This window comes from Tympanuchus pallidicinctus, unplaced genomic scaffold (genome assembly GCF_026119805.1).
Source record: "Tympanuchus pallidicinctus isolate F22 unplaced genomic scaffold, pur_lepc_1.0 scaffold17, whole genome shotgun sequence".
NCBI lineage: Eukaryota > Metazoa > Chordata > Aves > Galliformes > Phasianidae > Tympanuchus > Tympanuchus pallidicinctus.
Window position 1 is genome coordinate 19,114,642 of NW_026294690.1, and position 14,109 is coordinate 19,128,750.

General features: G+C 45.3%; 1 protein-coding gene across 1 annotated transcript; it reads left to right on the forward strand.

Annotated features, from left to right (window-relative positions):
• Positions 1 to 334: 334 nt before the first annotated feature.
• On the forward strand, positions 335 to 13,867 carry LOC128078416 (interleukin-1 receptor-associated kinase-like 2). Its single transcript, XM_052678590.1, has 13 exons — positions 335 to 517; positions 1,046 to 1,225; positions 4,622 to 4,792; positions 5,389 to 5,507; positions 6,902 to 7,096; positions 7,520 to 7,584; positions 8,020 to 8,134; positions 8,989 to 9,098; positions 9,486 to 9,681; positions 10,381 to 10,443; positions 11,457 to 11,657; positions 11,814 to 12,327; positions 12,600 to 13,867. Exons 1-13 carry the CDS (start codon positions 382 to 384, stop codon positions 12,716 to 12,718), a joined length of 2,184 nt encoding a protein of 727 aa, XP_052534550.1. The 5' UTR covers positions 335 to 381; the 3' UTR covers positions 12,719 to 13,867.
• The last annotated feature ends 242 nt before the right edge of the window (positions 13,868 to 14,109 follow it).

Here is a 14,109-nt window from a genome sequence, read left to right on the forward strand (position 1 = left end):
TGCCTCGGGGCAGGGCCGGCTGTGCGGACAGCCGTGGCTGGCGGTACAGCTCTCGCTACGGCCCAAACGGCGGCACACAGAGCGTCCTTACGATGCGGTACTTTAAGTAACGGCACGCCGTGGGTTTGTTTACTTGACGTTTCGGCCGCGGTTTCAGCGGTTCCCCGGCGCGGGGCGGGAAGCGGACGCGTTCGTGGCACCGCGAGGTTCGCGATTCCCGAGGCGCGGCGCACGGAGCCGCCCGGCGGAGCGGAGCGTCGCTCCCGCGGCTGGGATTCGCCGCCCCGCCCCGCGCAGCCCCAGGAAGCCGCGCCCCCGCGGCAGGAGGAAGCGCGGGGTGCCCCGCCCGGCGGCGCTCCGTGGGGCCACGCGCGGCAGCTGATGGCCGCGGGCAGACCGGGGCGCCGCGAGGAGATGGCGCCGCCGTCGCCCTACGTGCACAGCATGCCGGCCTGGGTGCTGGAGGACTTCTGCCAGAAGATGGACTGCCTCAGCGACGGCGACTGGATGCGCTTCGGTGAGCGCGGCTCCCCGGCTCCCCCCGCCGCTCTCGGGCCCCGCGCCGCCCTTCTCCCTCACCACCCCGTTCCGCTTCTCCCGGCCTCCGCCGCGTCCGCTCCGCGTCCCCCGCAGAGCCGCCCGGTGCCCGCCGGTAATGACACGATCCCCCCCGCTGCCGATCCCCGCCGCGCGGCCCTTCCCGTCCAGCCGCTGCCGTCCGCTGCCACGACGGGAAGGTAACCGGAGCCGAGCGGCGCGCGGCGTGCAGGTGAGGGCGGTCGGGGGACGGTGACGGCGCGCTGAGCAGGCTGAGAGCGGTTTCTTTTTGGGTCTCCGCATAACAAACTTTTTTTTTGAACGTTTGAAAGAATAGAAATAATACCCTGCTTCCAGGAACTGGAATTTCTTCACGTCCACGTAGTTAACGTGTGGCGGTCCCTGCTTTTAAAGCCGAATGAAAGCTTTCTGTGTACGCAGCGCACCGTGCCTGCCCTGCCTGCCCTCGCTCTCTCCCCTTGCTAACAAAGCCGTCCGGTCTCCGCAGCCTCCTACGTGATCACTGACCAGACCGAGCTGCGGAAGATCAAGTGCATGGAGAAGACGGGGATCAGCATCACCCGCGAGCTGATGTGGTGGTGGGGTGTGAGGCTGGCGACCGTGCGGCAGCTGCTGGACCTGCTGCAGGCACTGCAGCTCTACCGGGCGGCTCAGGTCATCCTGGACTGTAAGTAGCTCCTGTGAGCAGCCCGGCTCTGTGCCTGTCCCCGTCTTCATTGTGCAGGCTGAAGGAACTCTTTGCTGGGAACCTTGTGCTCCAATTGTGAAGTCTCTGCTGATTCTTATTTTCTGCTCATGGTGGGAAGGGGAGAGCTGACCTAGACGAGGGGCTGCCGGTCTGGTCTGTCAGCACAGCTCGTAGTGTCTCTTAGGCGCTTCAGGAGCTGCCAGAGTGAGGCTGCGCTGTGCATGAAGGATGGCTCTGTAACACATTCTTGCTTTCCCACAGAGCTGAGTTGTGAATGTGTGAATTTTTCTTACGTCCTCATTCCCCACTGAAATTCTGCCGTTATACATTAAATGCCAACAAACTCGTGGCAGAGAGACCTATCAGCAGTGAGGTTTGTGCATTCTGCTTTCCTGCACAGTGAGAACGTTCCCCAAAGGAGTGCTTTGCCCACTTCACTGTTCTTGCCTTTGTCCCATTTGCTGTATTTTAGTTACTTTTCTGAGTTGGATGATGATACTTTGAAAATGCTGTATCTAATTAAGGCAAACCATTGCCCTGTAGAAGCTACAGCACTTTTAAATATAACTTGCAGTTTTTCTCTGTTGAAATCAATGTTTAAATGGCAGCCATCCATTTTCATGAGCCAGTGGGTACCTTAGCTCAGCTCTGTTGTGGGACCTGTGGAACCCTGGACGAGACGCTCATCCTTCCTGCCCTGGGCTGCCCTGGCAAGCTGACAGCAGCCTGTACTCTCCTCTTCACATATTACCATCCAAAATCCAACTTTCTTGGGAAGGAAGTGTTTGTGTGACTTTTGACGTTCTCCATAGGCAGCTGTGAGAAAGAAAAGTTAGAGGTTTATGTGGGCCAAACTGAGCAGAGAAGTACGATGCAGGTGGACAAGGGTATGGGCAAAGCTGACAGCAGTGCGTGCCGACAGGAGATGGAGGTGTGCGGGGCACTGCCTGCACGCAGCCGGGGAGGAGGCTGAGTTCTGCTGTGAGCTGCCTGTGGGCAGGGCTGGCAGCACACACAGCTGGCACTCAGCGACAGGCGTTGCTCATGGAAATTCCCACTGTGTCACAGTTTGCTTGCTGCTGCAGTTCTTTATATAGCACAGCTGGGTTTTTTGTGGGTTCCTGGTGTTAGTGGGAGTTAGAAACTTCATTTTAGGATGGCAAAAAAAAGATCTTTAAGGTGGGTGTTCTGAATTTCTGTTGATTAAAAAGAGATATTAAGCACAAGTGTGCTTTAAGCAAATTCCATCTCTGTAAATGAAATGCCATTGCCACCCACCCTAGCAGCAGTGCTGCTCCACAGAGCCGGGCTGTGACAGCCCTTCGTTCAGCAGAACTGCACTGGCTGAACTCAGTCACCCCACTCAGGAGATGGTAACAATGGTAACAGAGCTACAGGAAAGTGAATTTTCATCTGCCCTAACGAGTATGGTAGTAAACCAGTTGTGAAATGTGGCTGTGAGGGTCCAGCCTCAGTAGATGGGATTGAAAACAACGTGAAGAAACTGGATCTGGAGCTCTCCAACGCAATAAGCCTGGCTCCTCGATAATGCTGTTTTTACAGATGCTTTGGAGTAGCTGGTGGCCTCCACGCTGTGGTAACTGTTCTCTTCCATGCTCACTGTGTATCTCACACTGTCCACGGGGATTTCTGGGTGCTGCTGTGTACGTGCTGCAGCCGGCTGCTCCTTCAGCTATCGCTGTTCTGCCCGGCCGCAGTGCTCTCAGGCCCGCCTTTGTTTGCAGCCGGCTCACTTTGAGTGTTCCTTAATTCTGTGTGTTCACTGATTTGCTGTAATCCCACCCTGTATGCTGTGTCTTAATCAGAAAAAATCTGCACTCACCTTCTGAGAAACAACACCCCTTTGTTTCTGGTTTCCTTTGTGACGGGAGGATCTGTGAAATGAGAGCATTCTGTGCAGGGTGGTGCAAGGAGCTGGAAGTGGGTTTGGTTTTCAGTTCTATTGGGCACTTCAAAAAGCCACTGTTCCAACTCCTGACAGTTACTGTGTTACCGTAACACTGTACAGCCTGACTTGCAAGACAGGACCCCCAGGTGAATGTTTTGCTGGCAGATTACTTGCAGGAGAGTTGTTTCTCCTGTTTCTGCCTTTGAGAATTTCTTGCGCAGCTCTAGTCCCACTTCTGGATATCTGTTGGAACAAACTTTTTCCTGTGTTATTTCTTTAGTTTCAGCGGTGACCTGTTTGAGTGATGTGCAGGAAATTGCAAAATTCATGAAAAACCATGAAAAATAGGTTGAAAGAGGGAAGTGATCCAAATTGTAGAGGCTTCTAGGTCAAAGTACCGGCAGGGGAAGGTCAGCAATTGCAGAACGCAGGGACTGCCGGTTGGAACAGAAGGCCTGCAGGGTGCTTGAACTCCGTGATTACCAAAACCTGTGGTGTTTGTGATCTCACAGCTTAAAGCTGGTGCTTTAACAAAGAAACAGAGCTGATTTTCCGTTCAAACCTGCATTCGTATTGGATGCTGAAGAACAATTACACAAACTCCAGAAGGAAGTCAAAGGAAAAAGCTTGCCCTTCACAGACGTGCTCCCATCTCCGGTCCGAGCTGCACTGACTGGAATTGTCATACCTTGCCTTCTAAGCTTCACTTCTACTGGAAGTGGTTTACAAGGAGCATAGATGAAATTAAAACTCCAGCTTCCTTCTGGCTTCAGACATCCCCAGTGCTTTGTTTGTGCACAAAGAACACAAGCTATTGTCTGATTGCAAAAGCAGAGTGCTGTGGCTTTTACTTAAGATGACAAGCTGATAAAACAGTACAACAAAAGGCTTATATTGGTACTTGTGCTTATTTTCTTTCATATCAAAAGATTAATTGATATTTTTATAATGTTAAATGTAAATGTTAATGTTAAATGTAAATGTTAAAATATATTGCTGATAAAAGATACTGGACAGAAACAAGAGTACAGAATTATAACCAGGAAAAAGTGGTTAATAGGCACTAGAAAGTTCTTGTGTCATCTCTGGTGCACACTCAGCATTTCCAGGCTCCTTCTCCCCATCATTTACCTCTCTCACAGACCAGAATTCAGCTGCTTTGTCAGGAGGTTTTGACAGCTCTGTGTAGCAGAGTGTCTTCATATCTTTTTCTTTCCAGTTTGTTCCTGTCCCAGTAGCCTAATCTGATTTTAATATTTCCTTGTAAGATGTATGTGCTCTTCAAGTCTGAATTTAAATACCAGCGCTACTGAAACAATTCAACAGTAACTGTAAAGCATTCCTAATGTTTGTTCTAATGGATAGTCCATTTTCCCAGTGGGGATTACTTTCTGCTAACTGATCTGTCAGGCTTCCTGCTGCACAGTACTGCACGGTACTCCTCTTTCCTTTGATCTCCTTTGCAGGGATATCACCCTCCAGCATTACCACCCCTGAAAAAGAAGAGCTGGTAGAGCCACCTAAACAGGAGGACGTATCTTTAACACCCCCGGAAAGCAAACACAAAGAGAGAGAAAATGAGATAAGTCTGCTGCCATCGCCAGAGCCTTCACAACCAGGAATATCACCAGCACGCAGTAAGTAAAATAATACAATCTGATTTTCTGTAACAATGAAATGACCGTATGGACAAGAATGCTGAATTTTACTGTAGTGTAAATGAACGCATTCCTGTTCAAAATGGTCCCAACTGAATATTTGCCTTTTACCTAGCATTGCTGTCTCCTGAGCTGTCAATTCCTAGCTTGATCACACAGCCACCCATTCCTCCTTTCTGTACCTGTCCTGGCTGTGAGAGAAGTACTTCTCCCAGGTCTGTGTGAGCACCAGTGCCATGCTAACAGTAGAGCTGTGCGTGCACTTCACGCCACGCAAGCATCAGCAAGCAGCTCTGTTGGGAGACGGAGCAGAACCATGGTGTGCTGAGGAGAGCATGTGAGCAGCAGTGCAGGCAGAGGCTCTGGAAGCTGCGTGTCCCTGAGCCAGGGCTGGAGGGATCTTCACAGTCATCGCACAGAGGAAGCTGGACAAAAGCTCCATGTGTTTAGGTGGCATTTCACGTTTTGACAGCCATAGGTGGTTAGGCATTTCAGCAATGGATGCTCATAATGAGTCAGCGGCAGCAATGGCACAAAAAAGAGGTGTATTATCAGTGCTGCTAATTCAATTTCAGATGCTGTTCAGATGCCTCACTCTGGAGGAACCTTGTATTCGCTTCCTTCTCCACCACCTCCCCCAAAAGACCTTTTGAAATCATTACAGTCAAATCCTTCTGTCTCATCAAGTGTGCAGGTAAATCCCTTTAGTTCTCATTGATTATAACTGTAAGAATTTGCTTTATGACACTGTGTTTTCCAGTTAAGGTTTACTTTTCAACTTTATGCTTAGACTGAATTTAGCACTAATTACTTAAATTTTGCTTCACTTCTTTTTTTCTTTTCTTTTTTGCCAACGCAAGACCAGTGAGGGATACATTTAACAGTGCTACATGGCTTAGCATGGCTGACATGCCCACAAATAGCAATTAATTTTGAAGGAATTTCCATTACAGATTTTGCAGCAGACTCCAGTATTTCTAATGGGATCGCAGGACAGTGCAGCATACAGGACTGCCTAGTTGGAATGTCACACTTCTAGTTTGAATTTAAAATGTGGCTCCTGCTGAAAACTGGGCCAGTGCCACATTGAGGCCAGGTTGCCCAGAGCCTTTTCTAGTCGAAAACTGAAAATCTGCCATCCCTCGGAGCCCCATCCCAAGGCTCAGCCATCCTGGGAGCTGCTTGGCTCATGCTCCTGATGATTTCAACACAGTCTTCTGTTATTCCTTATAGTTATGTAGTTATATAGTTATTCCTTATAGCTCTCTTATCTTCAAGACCATCTAGGTGGAACCATCCTGTACTTTTTCAGAGTGTGTTTCCCAGATCCTTGTGTGCACTCTGGTCCCAACCCAGTCCTGCACTGACCTCTTTTTTTTTGTTTAATTTGATTTTTTTTTCTAAAGAAGATTGTGCTTTAAGACTTATAACTCGTCCAAGATGGTGTGGTTCAAGAGTAAAAGCAGGAGGAGAAGGTTGCTACAAAGAACACAGTAATTTCAGAATTTCCTGAGGGGAAGTTAAGGTTTTGTTTTTTCAGGTCTGGAATGAATTAAGGTTGTGAAAGCTGTATGGTTATGTGTAGGCTACAGTGGAACTGTAATAACAAGTGGCATGAGGACTTGTCTGACTGGAAGCAACTATTTTGCAACCACTTCAGAAGTAGCCGTGCAATTCTTAGGAGAAAATAAGTACATTATAGCATGAGAGACACTCCTTTCTGATCCAGTACCATGATATAAGCCTTAGGCACAGAGACTAGTGGGCTTTGTAGCTTAAATTGATGTCACTTTAAATACATATAAGGAATTTTAAAGAAAGTTTACTCTGTTGTTTGGGGAGGATGGAAATGCAGATTAGCTGTTTTCAGGTGTCTTCTACTGTAAAGAATATTTCTATCAGCAAGACAAATCAACACAGGTATTACAAACAGAAACCACACGGAGTGATTGCACAGCACCTGTCACAATTTCTGTCAACAATCACAACGCTCATTCAGCTCATGGAAAAGAAACGTGATGCCTGAAAGAGATGGAGAAAGCACACAAATGTTTATGAGATTAACTTGTTTCTTCTTCCAATGTGTAGCCCTGCAGCTCTTCTACTCCTCAGCAGGAGACGATGACTGATCTCCCCAGTGGGAGCCTTTTGTGGACCCAGAAAGAAGTTACTGATGCCACAGATGGCTTCAGTGACAAGAGCAGAATTTGCGAAGGCACTTTTGCAGATGTCTACAAAGGTCAGAGGCACAGCACGGCGTACGTCATCAAAAGACTGAAAGAGGCAAGTGCTCCACTGCTTTTTCTTTGCAGGAGGTATTTTATTAGAATCTCTTAAACAGCTGTCATTTAATATTCTGTGGGCAGAGAACGAGAACTGCTATAAAAAAGGAGGAATAAAAGAGAAATTATGTTAGTAAACCTAGATGCAGGAAACACGTATGTGAGCTTTTCCTCACATGGGTAGTTCAGTTCACTGGATTTGTGGGAGTAGCCTGGGGGGAGCTGCCTGCGTGGATAATAGGGTCAGAAATGTCTTCATGCCAGTTGTTGTTCTAATGTGTAGCTGTCGTCTGTGACACAATATGGTCGCCAGTGAAAACAGCCTGTTTGCTAAAGTTGTCACCTAGAGACTAAAAGTGGGAGTGCAGCACCTCAGTAATTAGTGTTGAGATTCTATTGCATGTTTTCTTTTTTTTTCTTGCAGACTGAATGCACAAGCCCAAATTCCACCCAAAGATTTTTTCATACAGAAGTACAGATTTGCTTTCGGTGAGCAGTGTGGGTATGCTGCATGCACTGTGCTCCGGGCTGTTCAGTCACACTGATGTGTGCATCCCCCAGGCACCGGCCTGTGCTGGGGACTGGGATTATGCCCTGAGGAAGCAGCATACCTGTCTGCCAGAGATGTGCTGTTCCCTGCAAAGCAAGCACTGCCCCGTGCCACTCTTGGACATGGTGAAGGCCTGGTGTCTCCTGAAGCTTTGTATCCCTTCTGGCTGCTCAAAACCTGGTTGTGCTATGGCCTTGCCTCTGCTGCTGGTGTAGCTTTCTGTGAACCCACTCAGGGCCGTTCTGTGTTTGTGGCTACAGAACAAAACGTCATTCCCGACTCTCTTGAACGTAGGGATTTGTTCTGGCTTAAGAACGCATTTTCCTATGTTGCTCTCATTTCATTTGTAAATCATTACTGATTTGTGCCTGCAGGTGTTGTCACGTCAACATTTTGCAGCTGCTGGGTTTCACAGTAGAATCTGAGTTGCACTGTCTGATATATCCATACCTGCCTCATGGATCACTACAGAACAAACTTCAGCATCAAGTAAGCAGATAACCTGAGCCCGTTATTTATCTGTGATTACAAGTCACGTTATTGTATGAAAAGCAGAAAGATCTCTCGTAATTCTAAGAAAGAGACAAAAACAGCCCAGATGAGCTGTCTGCAGCTACTACGCTCGTTTTCAGTTTCACTACAGCAAAGCAGATCAGGTCAGTGAAAAGCTTCTGCTTTGCAGCCTTCAGATTTTTCAAGTAATAACTAATCTGCAAAACATACCTATCTATATCGTAATATTTCGTTGGAATTGGGAATGTGGTTCTCATCATTTTCATTCACTCCTACAACATTTTAGAAGGGCTTAAGAGAGAACACTTTGAGGTGTTCAGACCTACTGGAAGAGCATTTACGGAGATATGACAGAAGGAGCAGAAAAGCAATCCATCAAAACCAGACCTGTGCTCTGTGATGGCGTGTAATTGATGCTGTGAATAAGTATGAACTATGCTGTATCCTTATCTCACTGTTGTCACAAGGCAGGCAAAACACACCATGCAGTGTGCAAGAGTAAGTTCCTTCCTGGGCCTAGAAATCCCAAACTCTGCCTTGGACAAAACTTTTGATTTAGGCCCGCTGGCATTTTGCATATCACAGAATCACAAGGTTGGAAACGACCTGCAGGATCATCTAGTCCATCCACCTCCCATTCCTATTAGTACCACAAGCTACTAAACCAGATCTCGCAGCTCCTCGTCCAGGCGCCTCTTGAACACTGCCAGGGATGGCGACTCCACCATGATTGCAGTGGGACCAAAACAGTCTTTAGAATGAAAATGTACTGCTGCTGTGTCGTTTTCATTGTCAAAAGAAGACAAAACGACCCCATTGCTTCCTTGCAGGATGATTCTGCTCCACTGGCGTGGGAGACACGGATTAGTATTTCTGTGGGACTCATCCGAGCTGTGGAGTATTTACACAATTTTGGAATTCTTCATGGGAACATCAAGAGGTGAGGGGCTTGGCATTACCTGTGCACTCATTAATTCCAGGATTTCTTCAACAGAAGCACCTGAAAGCTTTTATCATGTTGGTATTCATCTGCAATGTCATTCTGCTATCCCTTGTTCTGTAGGATCTTCACCTGATCACCTTTAATTTGTCTCCCTTTTATAAACGATGGAAGTGTTTTCTTCTGAAGCAATGCTTGGGGTGCTTTTAAATCCCCCCTTCCTTTCTCCCTGTCTTTACCCTTTCACTGTTACACAGCAGGTCAAATGCTGGAATTTTTCCTGCTCAGACCTTGCCTTAACTTGAAAAGTATAAAATTTCACATCAAGTTGAAGTAATCACTTGATTACTTCATTACTTGATTGACAACCAGTGTTGTCTTTTACAGCTCAAATGTCTTGTTGGATGAAAACTTTACACCAAAGCTTGGGCATTCAGGTCTGCGACTGTACTCTGCTGATAAAAAGTCCGAATGTACTGTGATGAAAACCAAAGTCCTGCAAGCTTCTCTTACTTATCTGCCAGAAGATTTTGTCAGGCATGGGCAGTTATCAGAAAAAGTTGACGTATTTGGCTGTGGTGTGGTAGGTTGCCTTTTTCCATCTTCTGTTGAGGTTGTTGATGTTTGTAGACAGGAAAACGGATGTATGAGCACATTCCCCACGTAGCTGTTTGTTCCTGCAACTTCATTCCCAATTGCTAACTGTATAACGAGCTGAGATTCTGTTTCTAATTACCTTCGTGTTCCAAATCTACTTCAGTTTGTGGCAAAGTGATGTGAATCTTATGAACAACGAAATGGCAAAATGTAGCAAAAGACGTATTACTGTTGGTAGGTTGAGAAAAAGAGTAGCAGAAAGTTTTCTGTTTGGTTCTCACAGCTGTGACAGACTGGCCCCATCCACTGCTACAAGCATCTGTCAGTTTGGAAGTTCAGCTGAGATAAGAGTTCAAAACGTCACTTGTCTCAAAAGTTTCCATTTTAACAGGAAGTTTCTCTGTTTGGTGTCATTTCCTATATAAATTTATACTGACAGTCTTCTTTTTGAACTTCATTTGGTTTTTTATTATCTGTTGTACCTAACTATAAAATCTGGACTTGACTCTGGAGGTAGATTTAAGCTGCCATAAATACTGCCCAAATTTGGCACCGTTGTGTTAAATTAAAAATGAAATCTAAAATGCCCTGACAGTTCAACAGTTCAATATTCCTTTACATACAGACATTTAAAGACAGAGTTTATTGTCAACAAATTGTTTTATCTGTCAAATAAACTTTCTAGGTCTTAGCAGAGATACTGACAGGGATAAAGGCACTGGATGAAGGAAGGAGCCCTGTTTATCTGGTAAGGAAAAGCAGAAATAATGAACACTGGCACGAGTGAATGGGGTTGCTGTCATAAGGTGAATTTACATGTTATAGAAATGCAGTTTGCTTCACACATTTTGCAGAAGAGATTTTCTAGAAATTCTGTCGTGGTTCCATTAACACCAATAGTTCATCACCTTTAGATATGAGGAGAGCACGTGTTCCCATTGCACACAGCAGACTCGTGAGCACTGGCCTTGCTGATGTTAGGAGATGCTGCAGCAGAACTGGCTTTCAGCTCATTCTTATTCTCACACTTTGTGCTGAAATGCTGCTGCAGGCTTGTTTGTGCCAGGAAGGTGTGTGAGGAGTCACACGGGGGGGAACCTGGGTGGGCTCTGACTGCAGTTGCTCATTACCATGTTTATCAGGCATTTAGTATTAACTGGTGTCTGGAATTTGGATCCTGGCCAATTTGTCCAGGCTGTCATTGAAACTACGCAGGCTGCTTTCACAAGCACTGCCCAGGCTCACTCGATGCCATTAACACCATCTTCATAAAAACAGACTCCACCTATAATCCTTCTGTGCAATGCACTCCTTCTGGTTTACCATGTTGTTGAAGCCTTTCAGAGGAAGATGGTAGTTTTCATACGTATAATTTCCAAACCGTTCAGCAACGTCCAAACAGCTTCAAGAAACAAAAGATCCTGAGTTTGTGATTTCTTTTAATAAATATTTTTAAAATTCTGTGCAAAAATGCTGCTCTGTGCAGCGTTGACGATTTTTCATTCCTTTAGGTGGATGTAAGCATAGAGCAGCTGGGTTTACTTTAGGCAACGCAAAGAAAACCTTTGGCCATTCCTTTACTGTGAAAGCAACATTTCTGTGACTTTACAAAGGGAAATCAGTTACTGTTTTTAGATCTGTAAGCCAGCTGTTAAGGAGCAGTAATAACAAGTACATGGGAAGACTTCTCAGTGATTTAGATGGAATTAAACATTGCTATTAATTTTTTCTTCACCTAATGTACCTTTCTCCTTTGAGTAGAAAGACATGATTGCTGATGAAATCCAAATAGCAAAAGAAAACTCACGCTCCAAAGCCAAGAATTTGGAAAAGCTAGCTGCCAAGGAAATATGCTGTAAATACCTGGACAAGAAAGCAGGACATTTGCTGGAAGAGGTTGCTATTGATTTTGCCTCAGCCATCTGCCTTTGTCTGAGAAAGAAGAATTCTAACATAGCAGAGGTAATATTTTAACAATCTGATTTTGAGAATTTTGCCTTCATGACAGCAAGGTCTAGAGCTACAACTTTTGTGCCCCAACTTTTTTGGGCTGTCGGTAATGTGTGTAACAAGGGGTACAGGGATTATTCTGCATTCACAGATTTTGTTTTAAAACAGGTGCTTGAAATTATGGAAACAGCTGAAAATAAATTGAGAGAGCATTACATCTGTGGAGGCAGCACTTCTGGGTTTTCCATGAATACTCCAGAAGAAACCGATGATGAGACAACCAACCTCAGCATGGATGCCCCTTCTGCAGGGCAGAATAAAGAGGACACGCAGCCGGTGCTCCTGGCCAGTGGTGGTCAGTGCACACCTTCAGGAGGAGTCGTGCCACCGGACGCTCACTGTTTGCAGATGTCACGGATCCCTTGTGAATCGGATGAATCGATGAGTTTCATCTGGAATCCTGAACAGAAATCTGCAGATGAGCTATTCAGCAACAGCTGTGACAATTCAGAAAACACTGCGAGCTCTGACTGCAGGATAAAGGAGAAAACAAAAGCAAACGGACTCCGGGAAAGAAACGTAGTATGCATCAGAAGTGACAACAACTTGGAAATGGCTGCTACTGCACAAAGCACATTTCAGTCCAAAAACGCAGACCTTGACTCTGCGTGTTCATCCCAAGGTAAATGTAGATAAGGCTGAGGTGTGGGTGCAGAACGTTCTGGTGTGCGATGGTTCGGGTGCTGTGGCACAAGTGTCCGTGCTTCTCTTCTAACCCAAGTCTTCACAACAGTTTGGGCTCTTATTCCTTGCTTAGGATTTTACCAATGAATCTACAGAATGTTCTGTTTCCTTTCAGTTTTTCTAAACCAGATTTTTAATTTAAAATTGCTGTCTGTGCCTTAGATGCAGATAGATTTTTTTTCTCAGTCTTTGGAATTTTTTGTTTTTCAGCGTTAGCCAGAGAGGCATCCTGGAAAATAAAAATAAATGACCAAAAAAAGAAGCTAATGGAAAATATTTTGCTGTATGAAGAAGACAAATTAAGCAGTTCTGAACTTTTTGATTCTTAAACCAGATGGACTTACTAGCTGTGACCAACGTACAAGAAGAAACAAGGACAGATTCTTCATTAGAATCATTAGAATCTTCATTAGAAATAGATGGTAAAAGTATACGTCTCCTTGAAGTCTGAGTAGCAGATTTGGATCAGAAACATCCTTCTCTGAAGAAAAGTGATGGTGCTGAGAAGAAATAGAAAACATCTTTCCTAAAACAGGCTGAGGCTCAGCGCAGCTCTGCCAACAGAAATGCCTTCTTTCTTCTCATCTGCATTATAAAAAAAATTAAGGTCCTTTTCTTCTCTATTTCAAAAAGTATCTGCAGATAATAGATGTCTTATTAAAATACCACAGTCCTAGAAGTTACAGAGCAACCACTGATCCACAATTGGTTAGCAATGCCCTTTATTGTCATTGCATGCTATATGTGGAGACAAATCTTTGATTGAAGAAGGTTTCAGTTTTCAAATGATCTGTATCATACACTCTTTGCCTGTATACCCAAGAACACTGTGTTAGCAGAGAAGGGAATTTCTATGCAAGTTCTCAGACATATTCTCTATGGTTGATCTCAATTTGAATTGCACTGAAAATAACAGTAAGTAAATAACTGAAGACATGTTGATCTGCTCTGTGGGCTGCTGTACCAGCTGTACGTGTTATGTCATGGAGGTCTAAGCAAGTTTTGCTGTCAGGAGCTATAGGACAGCAGTTACACTTCATAGGGTGTCTCTGAAAGTTGTTTTTCTTCCTAAGTGTCCTTTGAACATTGTTAAGGCTTCTTGTTGTGTTTCATGTGGTGGCTACTATACATTTTGGGCTTTAATTTAAAGTGTCCTCAATTTTATCATCAGTCAGTTTAAATTTGATTAATTGTATTTATTTTGGCAAAGGGTAAAACAGTGATAGCTGAGCCATGAAGCAGGCTGGCTCCTGCAGCCTCACAAAGCCAGCTGTGTTGTTCTTTCCTTTGTTCCGTGTTAGTCTTAAACATATTCTGAGGTATGGAACCTTACCAGATGTTTATTAAGAGCGGCATAACACAGCTAATATTCTGCATAGTCTTACAGTAACTATACTCAGCTATTTGATACAATGTTTTAATCTCAACGTTTCAAATTTATACTTTATTAATAAACTCGAGAATAAAAAATGGAAGAAGCCCTGTCTATATCCAGCTTTCTCACGACTCATAGCACAGAAAATCTCCTTTCTGCATCTTTCTGAAGCATTGCATGTGTTCACGAACAAGCACCCAGCACCTCCCCGCACTCAGCCATCAGCGACTGCAGCAGCGGTGTAAAACGCGCATCCTCGCTCACTGCTAAGCAGTGGTTTTTTCTCTCAGTGATTTCTGGAATGGGTTCCGGTGCCGCTCCTTACCCGCTTGCTGCTGTCTGTTG

Coding starts and splice junctions, on each gene's coding strand:
- LOC128078416 (XM_052678590.1), top strand. CDS start 382: ATGGCCGCGGGCAGACCGGGGCGCCGCGAGGAGATGGCGCCGCCGTCG. Junction 9,099..9,485: donor CTTCATGGGAACATCAAGAG/GTGAGGGGCTTG, acceptor TGTCTTTTACAG/CTCAAATGTCTTGTTGGATG. Junction 12,328..12,599: donor CTCTGCGTGTTCATCCCAAG/GTAAATGTAGAT, acceptor TTTGTTTTTCAG/CGTTAGCCAGAGAGGCATCC.